The sequence below is a fragment of the Panthera tigris genome, chromosome B1 (genome assembly GCF_018350195.1).
Source record: "Panthera tigris isolate Pti1 chromosome B1, P.tigris_Pti1_mat1.1, whole genome shotgun sequence".
Classification (NCBI taxonomy): domain Eukaryota; kingdom Metazoa; phylum Chordata; class Mammalia; order Carnivora; family Felidae; genus Panthera; species Panthera tigris.
In genome coordinates, this window is record NC_056663.1 from 145,113,969 (window position 1) to 145,139,539 (window position 25,571).

The following is a 25,571-nucleotide window of genomic DNA, read 5'->3' on the forward strand; positions in this document are numbered from 1 at the left end:
CCTCACATCACACTGTTTACCTGCTTTTTACTAGTGTGTTCTCTGGCGTATCAGTAGAGAGTTCTTTGACAATACTCTCTGTGATTATAGAGTCTTGTGATGACAGCAAGCTCCTGGATCTCTGGTTTCATATCTGCCGTGTTTAGCACAGTATTGGACACATAGCGGAATCCACTGTTAGGTACAAAATTGAATTAGCTAACTGTGCTCTGATTCGCTTCTGTTTGCTAAACTTATTATCCATTATCTGAGTAAAACTTTCTTCCCGCTCTCCTCATTAGTAAATGGAAGTGTTTGGAAAATGGCAAAAGGACAAAATAACGTTACAAAATAAACATCTATTATCTGCTGGCCATCGTGTTGGGTACTTTATACAGTAATTTAATACATTTCTCTAAAGCCTTTGTGATGTGGAGAATATTCTCCCACATGACACAAAGAAATGGAGGTCTTGGAATGTAGGGAACTTATCTGAGGCCATACAGCAAGTTAATGGCAGAAGGCATTTGATGACCACCCCTTCTCACTTAGATTGAGTGCCTGTGCAATGTGCTCCCACAGCAGAGGACTTTTTCTATCCCTATGACATCATATGTGATTGCTTATTTACTATCCGTCTCCCCTGCCATGGGGAACCATCTCTAATTGGCTCATATTTGTATCCACAGTGGGAGACTAATAACTATTTGTTGGTGAAATAAATCAAAATCCCAAGACTTCATTGCAAACGCTATGCCAAAAAAATTCTGTGACTGTTCTCATGTATTACCTACTAAATGGTCATCATCTTCAATTTCAGACACTGAAACACTAACATTAAAAGTTTAAAGAACAGTCAGGCCCTGAGCCCATGACCAACCTTCATCTCCTCTCTATTCCCACCACGCTCTCCTGAGACATGACTGACAAGCATTTACATCTCCAGCATTCACAGCAATTATGGCTTGGAATAGCAGGAGAAAAGAGCCATTGTCAAGGATCATGGGTGCTCCTCCCTCTCTACGAATAACAGATTTTGTCATTCAACATGGCCACACCTAGGAGGTACTGTGTACAAAATATAGTTCTGGGATTGGAGGACTCAGATTCAAACCTTGGTTCTGCCAGTTACCAGTTGTATGACATTGAACAGATTCGTTTATCCCCCTGAGACTCAAGTTGCCTATTTGTAAAGTGGGAATTAAAATGATATCTCCTGCATAGAATTGTTAGGATTAAATGAGATAATGCATGAAAAGTACTCAGGACAATGTTGGCTACACTGAAAACATTCAGTGCCAGCTGGTAGTATGGGCGACAGCAACAGCAATGCTTCCTGCCCTCAGCTCCCCACTTCTCTCCCAGTAGCAGCAAGAACAGCATCTGTGAGGATTCTGTCCACACCATTGCTGTCTTGGAGCCCCATGTCCCTTGGAGCTATGTACCATTGAGCCAAAGATTCTGATGGAATGAGTGAATCTTGACTGTTTAATTTTGTTATCAAGTTGACACATAACATCAGTCTTTGAGAAATAACTTGATGATTTTGTTGTTTATTGCTTGCTACAATAACACGATTTAAGGTAAAGGTTACAGAAGAATCGTTTCACTGTGTTCTTCTCAGAAAGTAAAATCCACCACAGGACGGATAGGAAGCAGGTCAAGTCGGTGTTCCTCTTTTCCCCACAACCTGGGAAGAAAAAATAGCATCTTATGCGGCACAAGAATGTGAAATAGTGTAACTTGGGCGATGGGAAGTCCTGTGCGCGGTAGAGCACCCGGGTGGCTCAGGCAGTTAAGCATCCACCTTCGACTCAGGTCATGATCTCACGGTCTGTGAGTTCGAGCCCCGCGTTGGGCTCTGTGCTGACAGCTCAGAGCCTGGGGCCTGCTTCGGTGTCTGTGTCTCCCTCTCTCTGTGCCCCTACCCTGCTCGTGCTGTGACTCTCTGTCTCGCAAAAATAAACAAACATTAACAATTTTTTAAAATAAGTAAATAAACTGTGTGTGGTAACTATGTTGTGCTTCTTGTAAATCCAAACCTACTTTCTGTGGTGGTGGTCCAGGTCTCTCTTCCCCGACACTTGAACATCATTTTGTTCCTGAAGTTTGTGTATGAGTCTTACATAAACTGTGGAGGAGAGGGCATCCTTTACATATCTTTGTGAAATCACAAATATATCGCTTTGCATCTATGTACATGCTGTTGCAGTAAGACTCGTAGAACGGGTTTACTGAGGGGGCGTCTGGGTGGCTCAGTCAGGTAAGCCTCAGACTCTTGATTTCAGCTCAGGTCATGATCTCACAGTTTGTGAGTTTGAGCCCCACGTCAGGCCCTGCACTGACAGTGTGGAGCCTGCTTGGGATCCTCTCTCTCTCTGCCTATCTCTCTGCCCGTCCCCCACCTTCTCTCTCTCTCTCTCTCTCTCTCTCTCTCTCTGAGCCCTGTCTGCCCATCCTAACCCCTCCTCTTGTCAATATTCAGAGTTTCAATCACCTCTCTGTTCTGGTCCAGACAGCAGATTGCGGTGGGAAAAAGGCGGAAGAGAAAAAAGAAAGGCTACTCAGAAAGCTTGAACAGTGAGAGAAGGTGCTACCACAAACACACCCAGAGAGACGTTAGAGGATGAAGGTGGGGTTTGAGGTCCAAGGCACATGGGATGAACCAGAAATAGACACTGAAGCATGAGAAGGGAGAAGCCCCGGTGGACCAAACCGGCTACAAATACATTTGGCATTTGACTGAAATAAGCAGGTATTACCTTTGGCGGGTTTTACTTTGTATTTCTCAAGCAGCCTAGCATTTGGCTGCCACTTTGGGGCCCTGAGAGGTGGGAAAAAGAAACAAAAACACATAGAAAAATTTAAGACATTATTATTTAAATTTGGAGAAGCATGTCTCCTTGAATTTTGAAAAGAAAAACGAAAGCTGTCCCATGCTATACAGGGAGACAATGAACACCGTTTCTTCAAGTGCCTTTTATGAACTGCCAGTGAATTCATCCCTCCCTTTCCATGGCCTCCATGTACACACTCACTCAAGTAAATGCCAGCTGTTGAGAACCTCTGATTACGTTAAACGTATTTTTTAAGCTAACAATTTGAACCGCGCACACACACAACATTCCCACAGACTAAGCACCCATTTGGACAAAGTAGAGGGCTGTCGAAAGCTGCGTGTGAGTCCGTGTCTGTGAGGATGCAGGAAGGGCACAAGTGGTGCCAGTTGTGTGTGCGCGCGTGAATTGTGAGTCTAGGGTGAAGTGGGAATTGCCGAGAAAGAAATAGCGAGAAAGGAAGTTGGAAATCTGTGAAGAGACACTTCTAAGCAGCCATCCATTGGGGCTGGTATTCACAGGTACCTGAGAATCCTGGAACACAGCAAGTTGGTGAGAGACTCCAGTCACTAGAGGGAGGACGAGCAAGGAGCACTTCTACTCTCTTCCCCCTCACTACATTCACCCCCCAGCTCCTCACTTCACACACATGTATTGCCAGTGGAGGGGTCCCTGGGATAAGGGGTCCCAGGAAGGTGGGACAGTCACCCCCTGAGAGAATTCACATACTAATACCCTTACTGCTCCCCTCCCTTCAGAGCTGATGACGATTTCCTTTGCAAGTCAGTTTGGCTATTTGTCTCGTTTAGCTGATGCGTGATGGAAAACAGAAGAGTAAGGGCCAATGGTATAAATTCAAGGATAATTATTACCATCCTCATTTATAGATGATGAACTACGGTTTGGTTTAAGTTACATGACCAGGACTACTGGAATTAGAACCCAGGTTCTCCTGACATCTTTTCTCACACCATGTTGTCACCAAGGAGACAGTGCCAAAGTCCTTCCACAGAGACCTCCGCATGTTAGCCTCGCGGGAACTGTGCCCTCAGGCCTCAGAGACAGAGGAAGCAAGGTCCCATTGGGAGTTCCATTTTATTTTATTTGACCACGAATACCAGCTGAATTTCAATGGAAAAGAAATAGGACTACCTCTTCATTAAAGCAGGCTTCAGGCCCTTCTGCTTGGCAACACTTGACCACCACATTAGTGAAATCTGTAAGCAATGACCGCAGCTCCGCATCTGGAAGCTCAGGCTTTAGCTTCACTACATTGACAAGAAACCTGTGACCCAAAGATGTCAAATAGAATTCATTAAAGATTTCTTTCTTAAGCTCTCCTTCTCCTAAATGCTTGTCACAGTATCACATGTCTTGGGGGTCTTGATTTGGATGAATATAAGAAGTTAAGATATTCCACTTTGAAGGGATTTTCTGAAACGTTCCCGCTCAACTTATGGGATGGATTTCATGGTAACATTCTTTGGAAGGTTATGTAATTATAAACAAAATGATGTCAAATCTAAACATATATTAGGTCTTCATTATGCACAGAATTGTAGATTACGTGATTACTTTTGATCTTTCTAGAAAATCCGTTCTCAAAACAACCTCCATTCCCTCTTTCTCAGTAGCTGAATGCTGTTTCCACTCAACTTGATAGAGACACTACCTAATTCCTTCCCCCTCCCCGAAAAAACTTTATTCTTTAGCATTTATAACATTGTGCGAGAAAACAAAACTAACACTCTTGTCCCTTTTGGGCCTCTCCTTTTCTCAAACATTAAGCAAGATTCTCGAGGCAAACATCTATGCCATTCCCTCCAGAAAGTCCAGTTCATTATGAACTTGCCCATGAGCTTTTATGCTGGCTGCCCTAACTCACCTTTGCAAATCATAGTGTATTAGACACTCCAAGTCTAGCAAAAGAAAACACTAGCTAGGTTTTGACTTATAAGCAATGGCAATAAATATGCTCCAGTGTTTTTCTGAATGGGAGAGATTGGACATTTTGAGGCAAGGAATAGGATTATAACACCAAAATCATATATGCATTAATAGTACACCTTCCCATTAATACATTATGTGCCTTCAGGCTGAAGAAAAGATGAATGGAAGAGAATGCTTATACCTGTCTTTCTTTCTCTGGAGCTCCTCCTTATGAGCCTGACATAAGTCTGTGTGAAAGGTAAATAAACCTTGAAAGGTAGATGGAGGCACATATGCTTTATCAGCTTCCAAGCCTTCAAAGCAGGACCTTCTGAAGGCAAAGTTGGTTTTGCAACAGTGGTCCACATCAGGGTTGATGTTCCGATTTTCATTTATTCCACATAACTCTCCAAGAACTAAATCCATCTGTGCCAATGAATGATGAAATTCAAATATAACTTTAAAACTTAAATAGTTTTGAAATATGGTTAGATAAATTGTTAGATTGTCCTAAGATGATTATTAACTGTACTCAGAAAAACCCATGCACTTATAAACATAACACTACACACGAAGCAAAGTAGAAGCTCGCATTATGATAAAGTTTCAAGCCATTGTAATTCAAATGCCTATAGGTTAATTTCTTGTTAGCATATATACAAATCTGTAATTGTGAACAAAGAGCTGCAAAACAGCCAACTGAAAATGACAGCCAAACACTGTGGCCCTTAGATTTATTCTCTTCCTCGGATGTTCCCCAGAGTAGTCTCCATCCCAACCCTAAAGAGATACACCCAAGTTGTGATTGGGCAGGAAGCATCAAGTCTCTTACCGACACTGTGGGGCAAGACTGAATTTGTAACTTTACTTAAAATTATAAAGCTGCTTATATTGTTCTGAAACAATGTCATTATTCCTGCCTTTTGCCCTAACAAATTACACATAAGAAATTAGTAATAAGAAGAAGTAAGAGAGATGATTTGGAGAACCCCAAGAAAATATTTAAAACATTCTCTTGCTTCTTAGGATTGTGATGCAGTGAGCCTCCCCAAAGAACTTTGACATTCCTTGCTTAACAATGTTGAAACAATGAAGAAAGGTAGATAACAGCCTAATGGCTATAAATCAATTAGTACAGCAGATTTCTTTTCTTCCTTTTGTTTTTCTTTTTTAGGAATAATTAGGTACACGTGCCACGCTTACCAAATTATCAACGCAGGCAAACTCTTCACTCAGTGTGCAGCAGGTGGTCAAAGCTGTCACCATTTCCTTGCCAAGAAAGGTCAGTTCTTCAGTGGAGAGCTGGGGGGCTATCTTTGTGAGTTTGATAAGGTAGCTGAAAGAACAGTTGTCTAATTGGTTCTAAACAAAACCGAATACCCATTTTCCCTTGTCTAGCTACTTGAAACCCTAACTCTTCAAGTCTAGGGACAACCAATGTAAGGGCAATGTGAACCACAGCTCTCCCATAAAATGATAGGTAACTGTCTCTTTACTCCCTCTTTTCCCACACTCTGCATTTTTGGCTTCCTTATAATTTCATGGTATTCTCAGAAAGTCTCAGATTTGCCCATCCTGTCTTACCTGTGGGTATAGGAGCTCCCTGGAAGCAAATACTTTGGCTAGTGTGTAAAATACTGCTTGAAATCTGCATGATTAGTAAACATTTTAAAGGGAGAATTTAATAGATATATGTTGGAAAGGGTAATCAGAGATGAAGGAAACTAATATCTTTAATGGGCTGAGTTTGACTTCTCTTCACTGAAGCGACAGTGAAATCGTATGTTTTAAACTGTTTTGATTTGAAGATGCTTGGTTTAAATGCACACTATATTAGTCTGGTAATTAATTCAGAAAATCCAGAATAAACTGTGTATTGCTCACAAATACTAACAAGAACTCTAAAAAAATAAATATTAAAATGTTAAGCAAAACCAGAATTATTTCTGTAAACTTGGTAAGGTGGCCTCAAATTCTGGGCAAACCATCTTTGCCTGGGAAATTGTAACAATCTGAAGTTCGCTGTCTCTCCTGCCCTCCCAAATAGGTCAGAATCCAGAGATTCTATTTTGGGATTGAGAAAAGCAAGACCAAGCAAAAACTAAAGTATTACAGGATCAATTTTCTAGAATCCTGTATTTTTTTAAAAAATTTTTTGTAACATTTATTTATTTTTGAGAGAGAGAGAGAGAGAAACAGAATGTGAGCAGGGGAGAGACAGAGAGAGAGAAAGAGGGAGACACAGAATCCCAAGCAGGCTCCAGGCTCTGAGCTGTCAGCACAGAGCCCAACCCTGGACTTACACCCGTGAACTGCGAGATCATGACCTGAGCCAAAGTTGGACACTTGATGGACTGAGCCACCCAGGCACCCCATAGAATCCTGCATTTCTTTAACTTCTAGCGTCATTCTTGGTAAAGTCTTACTATGACAGCTCAATATGCATTCTTGACTTTTGTGTTTTTATTCTTTCCCAGTTTATGAACTTGCTATAACTGAAAGACTGAGTTGAATTTTTGAAATTTTGTGGCACTCTTTATTTTATCCTGGTCACAAGTGCCAACCTACTTGCAAGCAAGCAACTTACTAGTATTTCAAGTCCTCTTTCCCCAAATTCTGGGAACGTTCACATTCTCGTTGTACTATCTTGAGGCTTTTCTCAGTTGTCTCGTTGAATCTGTGTTCCTAAAAATAAGAACAATCATATTCAGGAACATTTTATCTAAAATGTAAACACAAGCTTCATGTCAACTTGACAAATAGCTTTTTTTATTTGCATAGTATTTTCAAACTATCATTACCACTCATTGCTCACTAAATTGAGATGAGTTTTTTTTTAATCCATGTGTGTCAGTACTGAAATCTTCTCAGCTATAAACACAGATATGGTTTACGCTAAAATTTGAAATCTGCAAATTTTTCGTCATCATGTACATTTTTTAGAGCTTCCCAGTTTACAAAGTATAATTCAAATCTTATGTTGACAATGAGCGTAACTGATTATCACTTTCAACTGGCCAGAGCAAGCTCTCATTTTTACATAAAGGAAATTAGCCTCTTATGAAGTCAAATGACTTGCCTTAGAATGACCCAGCTAGTGAGTGTGGCTACAGAACATTTTACATCACATTTATCTTTATTTTGTACCCTCCTTTTCATCATTTAGAATTGGAACTTTAAAACTCCAACAATTGTCTTCAAATATTTGACAAACTCTATCTCGTGCAGCATAAAATTGGATATCTACTGAGTGGCCAGACAGAAAACTACACACCAGTGGATGGATGCTGTGGGACAAATTGTGCCTCCATATGAAAAAAAACCCAGAATTTTCTAGCACTATGATTCATTCATTCAAAGGTCAGGAACAGACTTTCTCATTAGGAACAAAGCTAGACTGGAAGTCAAGCCTTCTTGTTTCATGGCTCAAATATGAATGGGTGTAAGGTGGCTTTTATGGCAGGTGGAAGCAATTTTTTAAATAAGGCAAAAAAGCAGCACATATCAAATGAATGAGAAATGAATTCGAAATTTCAAATAATTAGTTTCTGTAATACATAAGGGATGACTATGAATTGATACTAAAACACACTAATTTCAACAGGAAAATGGATAATGGGCACGAATAACTTGTTCACAAGAAATTTATAACTGCAATAGCTAAAATCAGATGGGAAAGACTTAATTTCATTTAAAAATCAAATAAATGCTTAAAACACAGTCACTATTTTTTTTTAATCTAGCAAAGTTAATTTCCATATGCAATGATGGTGACAATGAGGGTTTGGGAGATTGGCGGGGAGGGGGTGAAGTGAGTATTGTCAAGCACTGTTGTAGGACTGTATGCTGATAAAACTTTCTAGAAAGTAACTTGACCGTTTGGATCAAATGCGTTTTTTTTAAGTCTATACACTTTGACCTAATAATTTCCCTTCCGATAATCTAACTTAAGACAAGAGTCATAAATATTAATAAAGATGAATGAAATGATATATTCACTTCAGGGGCACTTACAAAATTTAAAACCTAGTCAAATGTTTAAAACGTCCACTACACGGTAGGAGGACAGTTGAATAAATTACTATGATGAAATTCCATCATTTAAAATAAAGTATATTTTGAAGTCCGTTTAATGACCTAACAAATTTGCTGTGATAGTAACTAAAAAATAGGCACAAATATTTTTCTTTTTTAAAAAATGTATTTATTTTTTGGGGAGAGCGCAAGTGGGGGAGGGGCAGAGAGAGCAGGACAGAGGATCCGAAGTAGGGTCTGTGCTGACAGGCTGACAGCAGGGATCCCCAAGTGGGGCTTGAACTCATGAACCCCAAGATCATGACCTGAGCTGAAGTTGGACGCTCAAACGACTGAGCTACCCAGGTGCCCTAGATGCAAACATTTCTTAAGAAAGTACTATTCCAATCTTTTTTTTTTTTTTTTTTTTTTTTTTTTTTTTGCGTGTGTTTATTTTTAAGACAGAGAGAGACAGAGCGTGAACAGGGGAGGGGCAGAGAGAGAGGGAGACACAGTATCCGCAAACAGGCTCCAGGCTCTGAGGGTCAGCACAGAGCCCTACGCGGGGCTCGAACCCACGGACCGGGAGATCATGACCTGAGCCGAAGTCGGAAGCTTAACCGACTGAGCCACCCAGGCGCCCCTCCAATCTTATTTTTAAATGTGCACACACATATATGCATGTTTGCATAGAAAAGATGAAAGAAAATGCTAATTATAGCTATTTCTCAGTGACAGTATCACAGTTTTTATATTTTGTCTTTGTAACTTTGGGGATTTTCCTAATAATCGTCAATAATCATTTATTACTTTTACAATCATAAAAAAATCCAATATGGCTTAATAAAATGGAGAATACATAAATAAAGATATAAGTGTAAAATATTTAATGGGAAGATCTTTTTTGCATTAATACCCAGAATTAGTAGTTCAAAGCGTTGTGCAGAAACCTAACACGATGTCAATCTTCCCAATGATCATCCTTCACTGAATTTAAAGTAGACTCAGATGGGGCGCCTGGGTGGCTCAGTCGGTTAAGTGTCTGACTTCGACTCAGGTCATAATCTCACAGTTCATGAGTTCAAGCCCTGCGACAGGCTCTCTGCTGACAGCTCAGAGCCTGGAGCCTGCTTTGGATTCTGTGTCTCCCTCTCTCTGCCCCTCCCCCTGCTTGTGCTCTGTTTCTCTCTGTCTCTCAAAAAAAAATAAACATTAAAAAAAAAAATTAAAGTAGACTCAGATTGGTCAAGCACATTTCTACCCCTAAACTAGAGTAAAACTTTGATTCAGTTTTGAAGTGTTCGTTGTTTGGCTTTGTTTTGTTTAGTTCTGTGAGCCCAGAACAGTAGAACCTACCACGTGGCGGTAACAGTCTGGAGGGTTTTCTGTGTGACAACACTCTTTCAGAAGATCCTCGTACACGCCAGCGATTCTTAAAAGCTCTGGTGTAGACAGTTCCGGATGTCTCCTTGAGTATTCATAGAGAAACCTGTGATGTGTAAAATAATTTGAACATTAGAACTTAGAGAAAAAACAAAATACCAAATCCTGCCATCTTTTAAGCTAGTCAGATCTTGTAATACTGAGTCTGCTCTCAGATGCTAACTTCTTCCTCAGGTTTGCTCAGGCAGTGATTTAAGAGGGTATTTTGACCACGGGAGATCTATTTTGCAAAATTCTCTTCTGTAGCATGTTCTCCACTAACTGTTTTCACTTGAGAGAATAGAAGGATTAGAGTTATTCAGAGTTAATTATAAAATGATTTAATCCATAAAACATCAGAAATAGTGTATCATGCCACCAATACTTTAGAAAATACATGCGGGGTAGAATTCTGTTGGAAAATACATTCAGACCTCCAACTTGAGATGGTGGAAATATGGCTTGCTCCCCACTCCAGGGCCGCCTCGGTGAGAGACTGGGAAACAGCTTTGCCCATTACTTCATCCTGTCACTTGTCAAATATGGGAGTAAACACCCCTCTAGCGCTAAGTCATTGGCAATGGTTTCCGTGACCCCAATGAGAGGCTCCGAGGGGATAGGCAGTGTGATTTGGGGAGAAATGGGAAAGCGAGAGGAAAGAGGCTAACACTTATTAAGCCCTTAGTAGGTGCTAGCACTGGATCAAGCTCTGGGCATAAGAGATAAAGAAACGCTTCCTAGCTGCTGGAAACACTTTTCTCGTTTAACTTCACCAAGTCCTCAAGATAAGTACTATTTTATAACTGAGGAAAAGTCTCAGATGGGGTAAGTGCCTTGCTATTAATGGAAGTGCAACATTTGAACCTATATTTCATAGGATGCCTACTTCATTCTTTTTCCAAACCAAGTTGACTCTCTTTGCAGGAGAGGGGTACCTTCTTTAAGCACCTCAGCTGTGCTATTTACAATCTTCTTCATAAAAAAATCTTATCTGTTCATTCAAAGTAAGTTAAAATGGCTTTCTATGCTTTGTGAGAGCAACACCTCAGAAAAGTTTCTCAATTCCAGGCAACTCCTTATATCTCTTTCTGTTTTGCAGCCTTTGATTTCCTTGATTAATCTTGGTCTTTCTGACATAGTCTCTCCTGCTTCTCCATCCACCTTCTCAACCTTATTTGTGGAATATATTCCCAGATCCTAAAGCAACAGTGTTTAACCTTCAGAGAATCAAGGACTCCTTCCTTTTAATATCTGATGTAGGCCAGGACCCTTCTCCAGGAATAAAACCACACCTAAAAAAACACCCAACCAAAATGCTGCAAACAAAAACTCCTAGAAGCCTACCCTTGAGGCAGATCCATTGAGGTCTTGTGCCAAATGTTTACATCCAGAAAGACTACTCCTTACAACTCTGTTTCTGGCTCAGCGTGCTCACTGTTGCTCTGTGATTTCTCCTCAAACACTATGTTGGATGATGATGATGATGATGATGATGATGCAAAACTTGCTTCCACTTGGTGAGCACATGTGTCAGGACAAGTGAAACTACCTCTATCATTTTGTTAAGTTTAATTTGAGTTAATACACTCATGAGAAGCAATAGAGCACAGTGCTTATAAGAAAAGGAGTCTGGCGCCAGACGGCTCGCCTTTGAGTCCTGTCTCCACCCCGTAATACCTGTGTGACTTGGGAGCAAGTTACTTCACTTCTGTGCTTCAGTCTCCTTACCTGTAAGATGAGGATGGTAAAAGTGTTCTAACCATAAAGGGTTGTTCTGAAAATTAAATTGGTTAGTAGATGAGAAGCACTTAAAATTTGATGTTTTCCATAATCTGTATCTTCCAGAGCTCTGGGTTCACATATAAAATTGTCTCATGATATTTGAGACAATATGGATGGGCCTGGAAGGTATTATGCTAAAGTAGTCAGACTGCAAAGACAAATACTGTATGATTCCATGTATGAGTGGAAAAAAAATAAAGCAAAACTAAAAACAAGTGAATAAACAAAAACAGCAGAATCAGACCTATAAATACACAGGACAAACTGATGGCTGCTGGGGGGGGGGGGGTGATGGGCAAGATAAGTAAAGGGAAGTGGGAGATGCAGAGTTCCAGTTATGGGATAAATAAGTCATGGGAATAAAAGACTCAGCATAGGGAATATAGTCACTGGTCTTGTAACAGTGACATATGGGGTCAGATGGTAACTACACTTGGTGATGAACCTAGCATAACGTATAAACTTGTCAAATCACTATGCTGTACATTTGAAATTAATGAGAAGTTGTGTGTCAACTATGCATAAAAAATTGTCTTGTGACCTTCCTAATTAATTACTCTACAGATAGCTCAAAGTCAGTGCGGTCAGATCCAAACATATTCTCTTTCCCACAAAACCTTCAACCCATACTTCCCATCTCATTGAATCTGAAAACTACTTACCCAACCACCTAAGCCCCAAACTGGGATTCATTCCAGATGAAGTTTCTAAAAAACAAAAGTGATTTTGTCCTTCCTTATTCTTCAGTGAAAGCCCTTTAGTGGCATCTTGTTACTTAGCGTGCCTGTGTGATCTGACCCCATATACTTCTCGCTACCCTCGACTCTCACCACAAATACCCTACACAAAGCCACAAATACACCAAGTGGTTTTATACTTTTATCCATGATCTACCCCTTCTGTCTAGATTACCAAAATTTCTTTAAGTACCTCCTCCCTACTGAGCCTTCCCAGGTTTCTTAGGTACAATCGACCACTTCCTCCTCTGTGCCCACATTACATATTACATAGTGCTACTGAAAATAAAAGTATGTCTTGCACTCATTTATTTATAAGTCTGTCTCTTCCCCCATCACATCCCCTATTGATGAAAGCTTACCGAGGATAAAAGTCCTGTCTAACGTACTATAGTCCCTGAATTATATTTCAGTACCAATAAACTTAAAATGAATGAATGAATATTCTTACATGAATTTTATATATGATGTTGTAAAACACAAAGAAGTTAACTTGTTCTAGTGATTCAACAGGACTCAAATCTAGTCCCTTTGGTTCCACGTCCACTAGTTTCTCTTTGACGGCTATGGAAAGGTATAGCATGGCAGTTCAGCCTGGAACTTCTAAGACCAGATCTCCTCAGGTCAAATCCTTACTCTGCCAGCTTTTAGCTATGAATCTTCAATAAGTTATTTAACTGCTCTGTACCTCAGTTTACTTGTCTGAAAAAAATGGGGGTAATCGTATTGGTTTTACATGACTGCTACGAGAATTAAAATAGATAATCTACATAAAGTAGTCAGCCCATTGTCTGGCACGTATCAAGCACTCAATAAATGTTAGCCATCCCTGTAATAACACAGTTGCATCTTTTTAAAATCATGTGAAAATACTGTAATCTGTAGCCAGGATTTTTAAAAATTATGTGATGCCCAATGATTTCAATGGTTCTCATTCCTCCCACCCAAATTAGCTGAAATAGGTCAAATCATAAGTTTCTGTTTGCCTTATAAATTTCAGTATAGACTTATGTTACTCAGCCATGAAGCTCGTTTGATTAGCATCTCGTTCTTCACACACATTTTCGCTTTCAGTAAATTTTGCTTCTCTTAGAGATAAGTCCTTTGGTCTGTCATCTTTATTTGAGGAAATTATGCACTCGCCACGCTCTGGTATTTTCTTTTCACAGCACTCTTTGATTTTGCTGGAGATGGAATCTTGTTTTAAGCAAATATGGCTCATAACTTTGCTCTGTACAAAATAAGAGTGAAAAATTAATTTATTTTACTAATTTCTTGAGGGCCGGATTTTCCTTCACAATGAAATGGTTGCATGCAAAACCAACCATGAGCATGACATCTGGAGTTGTTCCGTCAGATAATTTGATAATAATATTTACTTAAATTTTGTATTCATTTAGCACACATGAAGCTTTCATATGAATGCAAGTTTTATTTCTCAAGATTTTAAATGATAATTATGAAAATAAACTCTGTTATACATTTACATTTTATTGTTAAATATTAATCTTTAAAATACTTTACTCTTATTCGTGTGATATATTGGCATTTTAAATTCTAAATGTTGTTTCTTTCCCATAAGAGTTCACCTGTGTTTCAATGAAGGCCACCAAAGACATGCGACTATAATATCTATAATACTAGATGTCTTTCTTCCCTCGTGGCCTGAAACTATATTGCCAACACAAAGTAGAAACTCAATAAATATTTAAAACGTGAATGAAAAAATGGCAAGTAAATGAACTACTGTAGCAACTACCAGATAAAGACTTCTCAAACATAAGAAGCTTTCCTACTCATTGTTATCATTTTCCTATGGTTATTACTAATTGGAAACTGTTCAAATTATCAAATAGTGTACAAAACAGAAAACCTTACTGTCTCTCCTCTTTATCCCATTTATGACCCCTACATGAAATTGTGAGAATAAGAGAGAAGGTGAAGTTTTCTTATTTACACATTAGTTGGACAATCGCTTTTTATTTTTTAATTTGAGAGAAAGAGAGTGCATAAGCAGGGAAGAGAGGCAGAGGAAAAGAAAGAGAGACAGAATCTTAAGGAGGTTCCATGCTTTGCACAGAGCCAGGCATGGGGCTCAATCCCAAGACCCTGGGATCATGACCTAAGCCAAAATCAAGAGTTGAGCCACCCAAGCTCTGCCAAGTTGGATAGTTTTTTAAAACTGATCTGGTCCCTAACCCCTTCTCCAGACTCTCCAGTGTGAGCCTGCACATTCTTCCTCCTCTCTGTTCCAGCTTCACATGTACTAGGCTGAGTTCCATAAAATGCCAGGCTATTCCAGGTCTCTCTGACTTTACTCAAGCTGCTCCTTCTGCCCAGGATCTTCTTCTGGCAAACATTGAGGATGAGGAATGGGATGAAGCTCTGGGTTGAATTGAAATATGGAATGGGGGTTGTTGGTACCATGTCTCCAACAAACCATACAGAACCAGGAAGCCAATCTTTGCAAACATCTACACATCTCACTGAAAGCCATCACAGTTCTGGACAGCACATCTCTTAATGTCTGGAATTCACTTCTGTTTTGAATAAACTACAATTTAATTCCTCTTATTTCTCCATGAAGGCATTTTAAAAAGGGATATTAAGGACATAATATGATCTCTTCATTTCAGCTTCATACTTCACAGAAAACTCTTAAATTATACTCTAATTTAGTATATAATATTTAATATTATAAAACCCATACTTCCATAAACAAACAATACAAAACTAAGTAGTGAGTGAGATTGCTTTTAATTGGAGTCTGATTAAGAGCAAAATAATTCTTTGGGACATCTGTTGTCCCTGCTTGAAATAAAGTGTATATATCTTTATATTTTAAAATTCAAGTTAATTAATTAACATACAGTTTCACTGTGAGTTTAAAACAGTAAAACTAATTAAAAGTCACTGAGAAAAAGTCTCATTTCAACTAAGAAGGCAGGATTATTTTTAATAAAATTGTGTTACTTTTATGTGCACTTAAACTTTTACTGAACAACTTAAACTAAGTCAATATGTTTACGAGTAAATATATTCTAAAAATCCAGACTTTTAGAAAATCACTTTGAAGAATAGTGTAATAGTTATTTCAAATTAACATATCCACTTATTTGAAAATACTTCTCCTAAATAGCTGGAGGAAACTCAGAGGAAGCCATTCTTAAAAATACAATGGTATTTCCATTCTCTGAGTTTTACTATTTAATTTCTAATATCTCTAAAAGAAGAGTTGCAATATTTTTTTGAAAAGTATTTTTTTAATATATATAATTTGTTGTCAAATTGGCTAACATACAGTGTGCAAAGTGTGCTCTGGTTTTTTGGGGTAGATTCCCGTGGTTCATTGCTTACATACAACACCCAGGGCTCATCCCAACAAGTGCCCTCCTCAAAGCCCATCATCCATTTTCCTCTCTTCCCCACCCCCCGGCCCCCCACATCAACCCTTAGTTTGTTTTCTGTATTTAAGAGTAGAAGAGTCACAATATTAAAGAACACTTCAGTCTACCTTGAGTGAATGTTCACAAATTCTAAATTCCAAAAGTTTATGTCAAAGATGTTTAGCCATATAAATAGAATCTGCTGAGTAATCTAACAACAATCAATCCCATGTACTAAAAAAAAAAAATTGACCTTATTTGTTGATATATCATTTTTGTTTTATTTATTTTGTTATTACTTAACAATTTATTAACATTCTGATTTCGTTGTGGTAAAGTAGCCACAACAAAACTAGGACAACTTCAGAATCTAAAAATGGCTGCCCACAGTCATTATTTTTACTTGGTTTTAGAAAATACTTACCCTGCCACGGATGCACTGCACAGCATCCCCTTCACAGCATCCATCGTACTTGGAAGAAACATCTTCTAGAAGGGAGGTAAGTTCCTTAAATTCAATCTTGGGAAATTTTTGACTAAGTATAGCAATATTTCTGGAAAAAAAAATGAGGAACCACGGAAACAACTTGAACAGCAAGTAAAATAAGAGAGAATTCTTTGCTGATACAGTATAAATAGCTGCAGTAAGAATTAGTACCCTTGTTTTTTCACGGATATCTTTACCAAATAGCTGTGTATATGTTGTACAGCCTGCATGATCACTTGGAAACTCCGAGGCTGATATTTCGAGTCCCGGACCAGGACTGGAATAAAAAGTTCTGCGAGATATTCCCCCTTCCATACTTTTACAGCAAAACACATTTTGTAAAGACCACCGCTTCCTGTGGTGAGCTCATGACAGGCATAGCCTGTCACAGAACACTTTCCTGCTTATCTATTTGAGATCTCAGAATTTTTCTAAAGATATGCAACAGCACCATTACTAATTAGTAAGGATGAGCACTTGAGATAAAATTTATCCTTATAAGGCTGCCTCCTAGTCATTAGAGTCAAAGATGGATGGACGCATCACATCTAAAGCACTTGGAGGCTTTAAAACCCTGATTGGGAACTCCCAGACCAATTCAGATTTCCAACTAACCAAAGAATATCTCAGAAGTAACCTTCTTTCTCTCTGGGGTCGCCCCACCTCCCAGGTCTTCTTGCATTCTGACCTAATGTCCTGGTTCTGAGCTATCCATGTGGACTGAGACCCACCTCAACACTCCTGGAGAGGAGTAAAAATCAAAAGCCATCAACAACTTCACAAAAATGGGACACAGAGGAGAAAATATAAGTAAAGACAAGATACATATTGTAAAACTCACATAGATTCTAAGACTTGCAATCCAAATTTTATAAGTGCCCCACAGACATTTTTTTGAAAAGAAGATGATGCTTTTAAATATTGTATGACAGGTTCTGCCTGAAGGAAAAAGAGAAGATTCTATTGAAGCAAAAGCAAAATCCCACCAATCTCTTATTTCTTAACTACATGTCAATCACATTTTCCAAAATTTGCTCAGAAACAGAAAATCAATGGGATTTTTATCCTGATAAGTTTATATATCAAAAGAAATATGCATTTGTGGCAAATTATAAAAGTTAGGCCAGTCTTCCTGATGACTGAATTACACTTGATGGGAAGGTAAGCGGTGCAATGTGCTGTGAGCTTGTCCACCTCTATTGGGATGATTAAATTTTATAGGTAGTCAAAAGAGGACAAGCCCAGGATAGATGATAAAATGACACCTTTACCCTAGATATTCACTCACTAGGGCTTCCTTCCAGTTTACATGGAAGACAATGCCAGAAGAAAGACCCCGGAAATAGGCAATTGTCTTTCAAGGTCTCAAGTAGTAAGACATTTAAATCAGCAGCCAGTGGCCAAAGGGTTGAAAAACCTGTGGAAGTGGCAAGGAAATGACTGATAAATGATAAACAACCCTTTGCTATAATTTACCTTTAAGTGAGGACCTGCAGTTTGGGGTCACCCCTTACCATTTTAATGACATAAATGCAATGCTCACTTTTGTTCGAAAGCAGTTAGCTTTGTCTTGTTCTTCACAACATGTTTTAGTCATCTCCTCAAAACGAGCAGCCACAGTTAGAAGGGTAGGGGCAAAAACAAAGGGGTTCCTTCTGGAAACTTCATATATATAACTATAAAAGAAAAAAAGAGAAGGAAAGGAAAAGGGAAAAACAGAATAAAAACGAAAAAAAAAGGTAGATGAGGGATGGAAAGATAGGGAAAGACAAGAATATTAAGTTGTAAAACTGAAGGTAAGCCTTCAATATAAAACAACATTATCTAGCCTCCAATAAAAGTTCTATCAATTAAGTTTCAAACTTCAAAATCAGAGTGATGGTTAGTTTTCATCCTGAACACTGAACTAAGGCTGCTGTCCTTCCTTCCTTCCTGCGGCTGCCAGATGGTCAGCGGCTCTTCCTTCCACATTCAAAGAGCAATTACCTGTGTATACTCTGTTTGAGATTTGGGGATTTTATTTACTTATGTTCAAATAAACTTATAATTTAAGTTTTGATGAGCACACCAGCTTTCCAGGAAAAAAAGGCCTCTGCTTCTGCAATTACTGCACTATTGAAAACCCATTTTTGGTAGATATCCATTGATTGAATGTTTACCCTCAGTAAAAGCTGCACCTTCCCTTTAGGAAAACCAGACTATGCCCTCCAGTAGCAGATTGGCACCACGCACACACTCTGTCCTAGGACTTGCCGCACTGAAAAATGTATATCATTACTGAAAGAATCTTGAAAGTAGGTTGCATATCTTGTTCATATTTATACCGTGAACACTGGACACAGAATCTGACACACAACACATGTTAAATGGATTCATCCCTCAATGAAACAAGCTATGTTCCTTTGGAAGAGGTATTGGACTTTGCCTGAGAATAGTTCTTCAATTAGATAATTCTTCTACTAAAAGTAAACTTACTTGTTCAGAAAAGATTCTCTGTTATTTTTATAAGTCTGGCATTTCTCTTCAGGATCCAAGGTAGGAAGAGGGGGCAGAAATCCTACATCAGCTTTCTTATGATGGAAGAAACAAAGTTTTTTTTCCAAGTCGACCTTACTGCAGCAGTGTGAAAAATTATGCTTTTGTGGAAGTCCCTCCAAAGCACATATATTTTCCAGTAAAACATCATTCTGGACAACAAAAAAGTAAAGGGCATCTTTTATTCATTGTAAAGTTTTTCAGCTTTCTGAGATGACACAATGAATACAGTGAGTAATGAGTGTCACCCTTTGCGAAGGAAAGTCCAATTTTCCCAAAATTACTAGCAAAGCATTCTTACCCACATCTTTGACAGCCATCCCACACTTGGGGAAACTTTCTCTGTCTTATCCTGGGGCCTTTTAATCTCTTACTCCTTCTTTGCTGCCTACATTTCCCTTATATAACAGCTTTTTTTTTTTTTTCCTTTACTCTTAAGGTGAAAAGGCCGGAGAGTGAATGTATCAGTAAAGTATTAGCAGTAGTTGTTAGTAATAGTCTTCCAGAAATGCAGATGGTACTCTATTTGGCAGAGGCTAAGAAAAAGGGGGTGTGATGGTAAAGCATACATTGAAAGAGGCAGCTAAGGAGGGTACCTCTGTACTTTTGTGCACTTTGTCAGACTATTGGTTGCCCCCCTTGCCTACATACATATGGCATGGCTGCAATCTCATAGCCAAGTGCATCATAATGCAGAATTGCATCTCTGCGAGGAAAACACCTTATCCTAAATTCCAAAGTCAGGCAAACTAAACTAAAAATATAATGGGGCATAGAGCATCTCTTTTTTTTATATTTCAAGCCAAAAATTCTGTTTGAAAAATAGGCTTATTTGTTTAAGAAATACAGACAATTTACTTACAGCTAATTCAGAACACTCTGGGAGTGTCATGTCAGCCAAGCATTTATCTCTATATTCTGTCATGGTTTTTACCAACATCTCCACTTCTTCGAAGGAGGCCTCCTGAATATATTGAGCAAATATGATGATGGTGCTGTAACAGTCCACAGGGTACACAATGATCACCCGAAGGATCTCCACTTCTGTCCAACAAAAACTTGTAGAAACATTAACTTGCTGAATAGTCTCAGGACATTATCAATGTCTGAGGGCCATAAATTTTATAATTTTTGACAATTCAATTGCCTCATCTGAATTTTGTGAGTAATACTGTATTTACTTTTTAAATATGGCTTTCTATTGCATTGAATTACTTTTGAGAAGCATTGACATTTCTGAAATATATCAGATAAGATCATGATAAACACCATCATCATCAAAAATAATTTAGAGAGGGGCACCTGGGTGGTTCAGTCGGTTAAGTGTTTGACTCTTGGTTTCAGCTCAGGTCATGATTTCAAAACTTGCAAGTTTGAGCCCCACATCAGGTTCTGTGCTGACAACTCAGAGCCTCCTTGGGTTTCTCTGTCTCCCTCTCTGTCTGTCCCTCCTCACCCCCCCCCCCCACCACTCTGTCTCTCTCAAAAATAAATAAATAAAATTTTAAAAAATAGTTTAGAGAAACTCACATATATCCAACATTCTCCTCTATAAATTTCTTAGTAATACTGACATCATCTGAAAAGCAACAATATTTAGGTTATTACGTATCCTGGTATTTAAACATTTTCCCACCAAATAATTGCATGATATCTAAATTTATAAAGTATAAAAGGGAAAACTCATTGTAGAAAATAATTTGGCATACTTCACAAGAAGGAGAAAAGTCATATGAACCAAATATGAGATCTTTATCACAGCTTACTACGTACTCCAGACATATCCATTAAGTTGAATTGACTTGACATAATTTCAAATCTGGGTCCAGCCTTCGGATTTGCCATTGACAGCTCCTCAGCCACAAATGCCAAATCCAAGCACCATGTCCATGCTAAGTATCTATCATGTATGACTTCTTAGAAGAGTCATATGAAGGTTAAATGATATGTGATGTAATGCTTCCACAGGGCCTAACAAAAGATATCATAGTGTGCTAGTAGTTAATATAGTTTATAATGCTAGCAAGACACAGATATTTAGATCATCTCTGGACCAATCTAAAATCATCGATTCCCTCCCAAGGAACACACTTACATTTGTCCACATAGCCTATTTTTATAGAGTCCTTACTTTTGCAAGGTATTGTGCTGGACACTATGAGGCAATCAGTAATAATTAAGACATCTCCCCTGGACCTCAGGTTTCTAAGTACTCACTGTGCACGTGACTTACGAACATGACTATAATCCAGTTTAGAATGTACATGATATTCTAAAGTAATGTGGGTAAGTATATGACAAGAATGCTTTATGATCCCTGGGTGAGAAACCAGAAAAGGATTATAGGAAGAGTGGCATATGAGTTGAGTCTGAAAAAATGCACATAGCAGTGAAATGAGGACGCTCTTCTCTCTGTGTGGAGAAAATGATGAGTAAAATTACAAAGATAAGAGATTTTGAGATATATGTGGGGAAAGTAAATTAATTTACTTTCATGAAAGAGTGGGTCATAAAGAACAAAAACTATGATAGAAAGGACTTGGATCCATATTTTGGAGGTCTTGCATATAAAGCCTAGGAGTTTGGGCTTCAATTAGAAGCTGTGAAGATCCATTAAAAATGTTTATATAGAATAGTAATGTGATTATTCTTTTTTTAAATTGAGGTATAATTAACATACAGTGCTGTATTCGTTTCAGTTGTACAGCATACTGATTAGACAATTCTATATACTACTCAACGTTTACCACAATAAATGTAGTCACCATCTGTCACCCATAAAACATTATTGCAATATTAGTGACTGTATTCCTTATGTTGTGCTTGTCATCTCCATGACGTATTTATTTACTTTATAACTGGAAGTTTGCACTTCTTAATCCCATTTATTTATTTCACCCACCTTCCCTTTGACAACCACCAGTTTGTTTTCTGTATTTAGGGTCTGGGTTTTCTGCTTCTTTGTTCGTTTTCTATTTTAGATTCTACATATAAGTGAAATCATATGGTATTTGTCTTTCTCAGTCTGACTAATTTCACAAAGCATAATACCCTCTAGGTCCATCCATGCTGTCACAAACGGCGAGATCTTATTAATTTTTTTTATGGCTGAGTAACATTCTGTTGTATGTATTTATACCACATCTTCTTTATACATTCATTTATTGATGGACACTTGGATTGCTTTTATATGTTGGCTATTGCAAATAATGCTGCAATAAACATAGGGGTACATATCCTTCAAATAAGTGTTGTCATTTTCATTGGGTAAATACCCAGTAGAGGCATTACTGGTTCATGGCACTTCTAGTTTTAATTTTTTGAGGAACCCCCGTACTGTTTTCCACAGTGGCTGCACCATTTTATATTCCCACCAACAGTGCACAAGTGTTCATTTTTCTCCACATCCTCACCAACACTTGTTATTTTTTGTCTAATTTATATGCAACCACCAAAGACCCACAGAGACACAAACCATCAATAAGATAAATAGCAACTTACTGAACGGGAGAAAATATTTGCAAATATTATATTCAGTAAGGAGTTACTATCCAAAATATATAAAGAACTTATACAACTCAATACCAAAAAGCAAACAAACAAACCAACAAAACTCAATCCAAGTAAAAAAAAAAAGGGAAGAGGATCTGAATAGACATTTTTGGAAAGAAGACATACAAGTGGCCAACAGACATACAAAAAGAAGTTCAACATCACTAATCATCAGGGAAATGCAAATCAAAACCACAATGAAGTATCGCTTAATATGATCATTTCTATATGTTAAGACATACGAGCCATGTAGTAGTATATATAATGTTCAGAGAATTAGAAATAGACACAGTACCTGACAAATAGAAAGTGACAAGAACTATTTGTAAATTAGATGGATGGAAGAATGAATGGATACAACACACAAAAAGCAAGACCCATGAACCCGTTAAAAACTTTTGTAATTGTTCTATTGAGAAATTAGCAAGACATGAATTTTGTTAAGAATAATGGAAATGCAAAAGAAAACGTCGATGCAAAAGATATTGAAGAAGATATTGAAGAGACAGAAATCAACAGGATTTTTGAAGAAGTCTTTAAAAAGAGCAAAGGAGACGAACTCAGGAATGACCATTCTTCAATCCTGTGACTGGTCTCGTCCCCCCCTACAGTATGTAGGGGGGACGAAAGTAAGACACAATCCACATTTTTCAGGGCCAATGCAATGCTTATGGCACCCTTGTGCAAGTTACAAAAAAGTCCTTTCTCCTTGCCCCAGGGATTTAAAAAGACACATTTTCTAAAGAAATGAAGTTCAAAATGTTTCCCCTTTGGGGAGAAAAAGTATGTCACCCTTCCCTGCAAACTGACACTGTTGGCCAGGTTTACGGGTATGTACAGACTTGAGGATATTTATAAACTATACAGTTAGTTGGAAGAAGCTGTGTTCTGCATGCCCTAAAGGTGTTTATCACCTAGTTGGGAGATATGTTGGACACCCAAAGATTATTGAAAAATCCCAATTCATACTTGATGTTCCACTCTTAACATACATGATATACGTTTTCAAGCAATACTAATATTTTCAAATCCAAATTACATATTTCAGCAACACTTTCTATACTGCCATAAAGCTGGTGTCCATTTCCCGAGTGTGATAACTATCATCTCTGTCTAAAAATTGGGTAATATGGCCACAAAAATACAAAATCTGGGAAGGTTAGTTCAGGATATCTGACCAGTATATATAAACTCATGGCGGGGGGGGGGTGAAAAATTAAATGGAAATGAAACAAGGTAAGAAAATAAGAAATTATCCCAACTAGTTATTCCTTAGCTAAGATACAAGTAAATTTCTTACCTACATCTTGAGGCTTTGTGGACAGGGTTAGGGATTCAGTCAAAAAGAACAAGAAAATAACAAAACCTGTAAGTTTTAACTGTTTCATTTTCTTTTTTTTTTTTTTAGAAATCACATTCACAAAAGAAAGTGATGTAACTGAGGAAGATCAAGTTTTTATATTATTCTTTGACACTATTAGTAAAAAAGTAACCTGTTTAACCTATTTCTCATATACCTCACGTTTGATTTTTATTTGATCACACTGCAGATTTTTTTGGTAATTATTAACTAGGAAAAATTATCTCTGTGTTTTACTGGAAAAATCTATTGAGTTAGAAAAAAAAGTCCACAGGTTAAGTATGCACAATACCTAATCAAATAGACAACCAAAGGAAAAAAAAAAAGTCTTGAAACATTGCAAATGCTAAAGGAAAAAGGACTAGAATAAATAATTTACTAAAGAAGAAGCACAACTAGAAAGATGCTAAGTTTCACTGGAAATCAGAGGAAGTTAAAATTTTTAAAGTATATTTTTATACTCCTGACATAATTAGAAAAAAACAATTAAGATGTCTAATTCAGGTAAACATATAGTAAAAAAAAAGTTTCATATAATCAAGGCTTTTGGAAAACGAGTGTATAATAAGGATCAATAGTCTTAAAAATATTCATACTATTTGAGCCAATCACTCAAATTCTGGGAATCTATACTGAACGCATGGCCCTTAAATATGGAAATATTTGTAAGTATATGATAAACAGGAAATCTATTTTTTATTTATGTCCACTAAAAGGGCCAGCAACCAAGTAGCAAAGGCATTTAGTGCCCACATTTGGGGGTTCTAAACACTCTTTTCTACTACAAGGATCCTGGGCTTCTTAGAGAAATGAATAGTTTCAGGGCTGGGACATGAAAAGTGTAAGATGAGCTGAGAACATGGTGCCAGCAACTGAGGAAGTGCTCAAAAATGGACGGGATCAAATGCAAAAAAGGTAGAAGACAATGGGACAATTTGACAACATAAATGATGACAGCAATGCATTATCACCCATCACATTCTTTAATAAGAATTTATGGATCTCTACCAATACAAAATTAAAACAAAAGTAAGGAAAGGAAAAGCTCTTCTCTACAAAAGAATGCCAACTAATAAATGTAGTTGGAAGCAAAGCATCACTGTTTGTAACACCATAGTAACACTAAATGGTGAGCTAATCACTCTGCAGGTTACCCTTGGCCTTTATAACTAATGAATATAAGGAATATATAATAACTGGAAATATTTACTACAAAATACTTGGAGAAAGAGTAGAATCTAAAATTGTTTATGTTATGTGTAGAAAGTGCTGACGTGAACAGACCTATTAAACCAAAAGAAAGGGAGAGAGAGAAAGAGAAAAAAAGACTGGGAGGAATAGAGGAGAGAGAGACAGAAAGAGATGGAGAGACAGAGGGAGAAAGAGAGAAGGAGGAGTGTGTTATGGACAATCAAGAGAGATAAACATACATCAGATTCAAATAGCTATCCATACACTAGGAGAATTCCAAATAGGGCAGACATCCAAATGCAAAAAGGAAAAACAAACATAAAAGTACTCGAAGAAACACAAGTAAAGTGGGAACATTTT

General features: G+C 37.9%; 1 protein-coding gene across 1 annotated transcript; it reads right to left on the reverse strand.

Moving 5' to 3' along the window:
• Positions 1 to 1,516: 1,516 nt before the first annotated feature.
• On the reverse strand, positions 1,517 to 24,060 carry AFM (afamin). The gene is made up of 15 exons (XM_042982730.1): positions 23,961 to 24,060; positions 20,639 to 20,687; positions 19,971 to 20,103; positions 19,049 to 19,260; positions 18,117 to 18,249; positions 17,415 to 17,512; positions 16,511 to 16,640; positions 13,717 to 13,931; positions 10,116 to 10,248; positions 7,333 to 7,430; positions 5,949 to 6,081; positions 4,948 to 5,171; positions 3,969 to 4,101; positions 2,742 to 2,803; positions 1,517 to 1,669 (listed from the first exon to the last, which is right to left on the reverse strand). The coding sequence occupies exons 1-14, from the start codon at positions 24,046 to 24,048 to the stop codon at positions 2,777 to 2,779; spliced, it is 1,806 nt and encodes a 601-aa protein (XP_042838664.1). The 5' UTR covers positions 24,049 to 24,060; the 3' UTR covers positions 1,517 to 1,669; positions 2,742 to 2,776.
• Between the last annotated feature and the right edge of the window lie 1,511 nt (positions 24,061 to 25,571).

Coding starts and splice junctions, on each gene's coding strand:
- AFM (XM_042982730.1), bottom strand. CDS start 24,048: ATGAAACAGTTAAAACTTACAGGTTTTGTTATTTTCTTGTTCTTTTTG. Junction 17,513..18,116: donor CTAACTGCTTTCGAACAAAA/GTGAGCATTGCA, acceptor TTTTTCCTTCAG/GCAGAACCTGTCATACAATA. Junction 10,249..13,716: donor CAAACGAGCTTCATGGCTGA/GTAACATAAGTC, acceptor TACACATCACAG/GTTTCTCTATGAATACTCAA.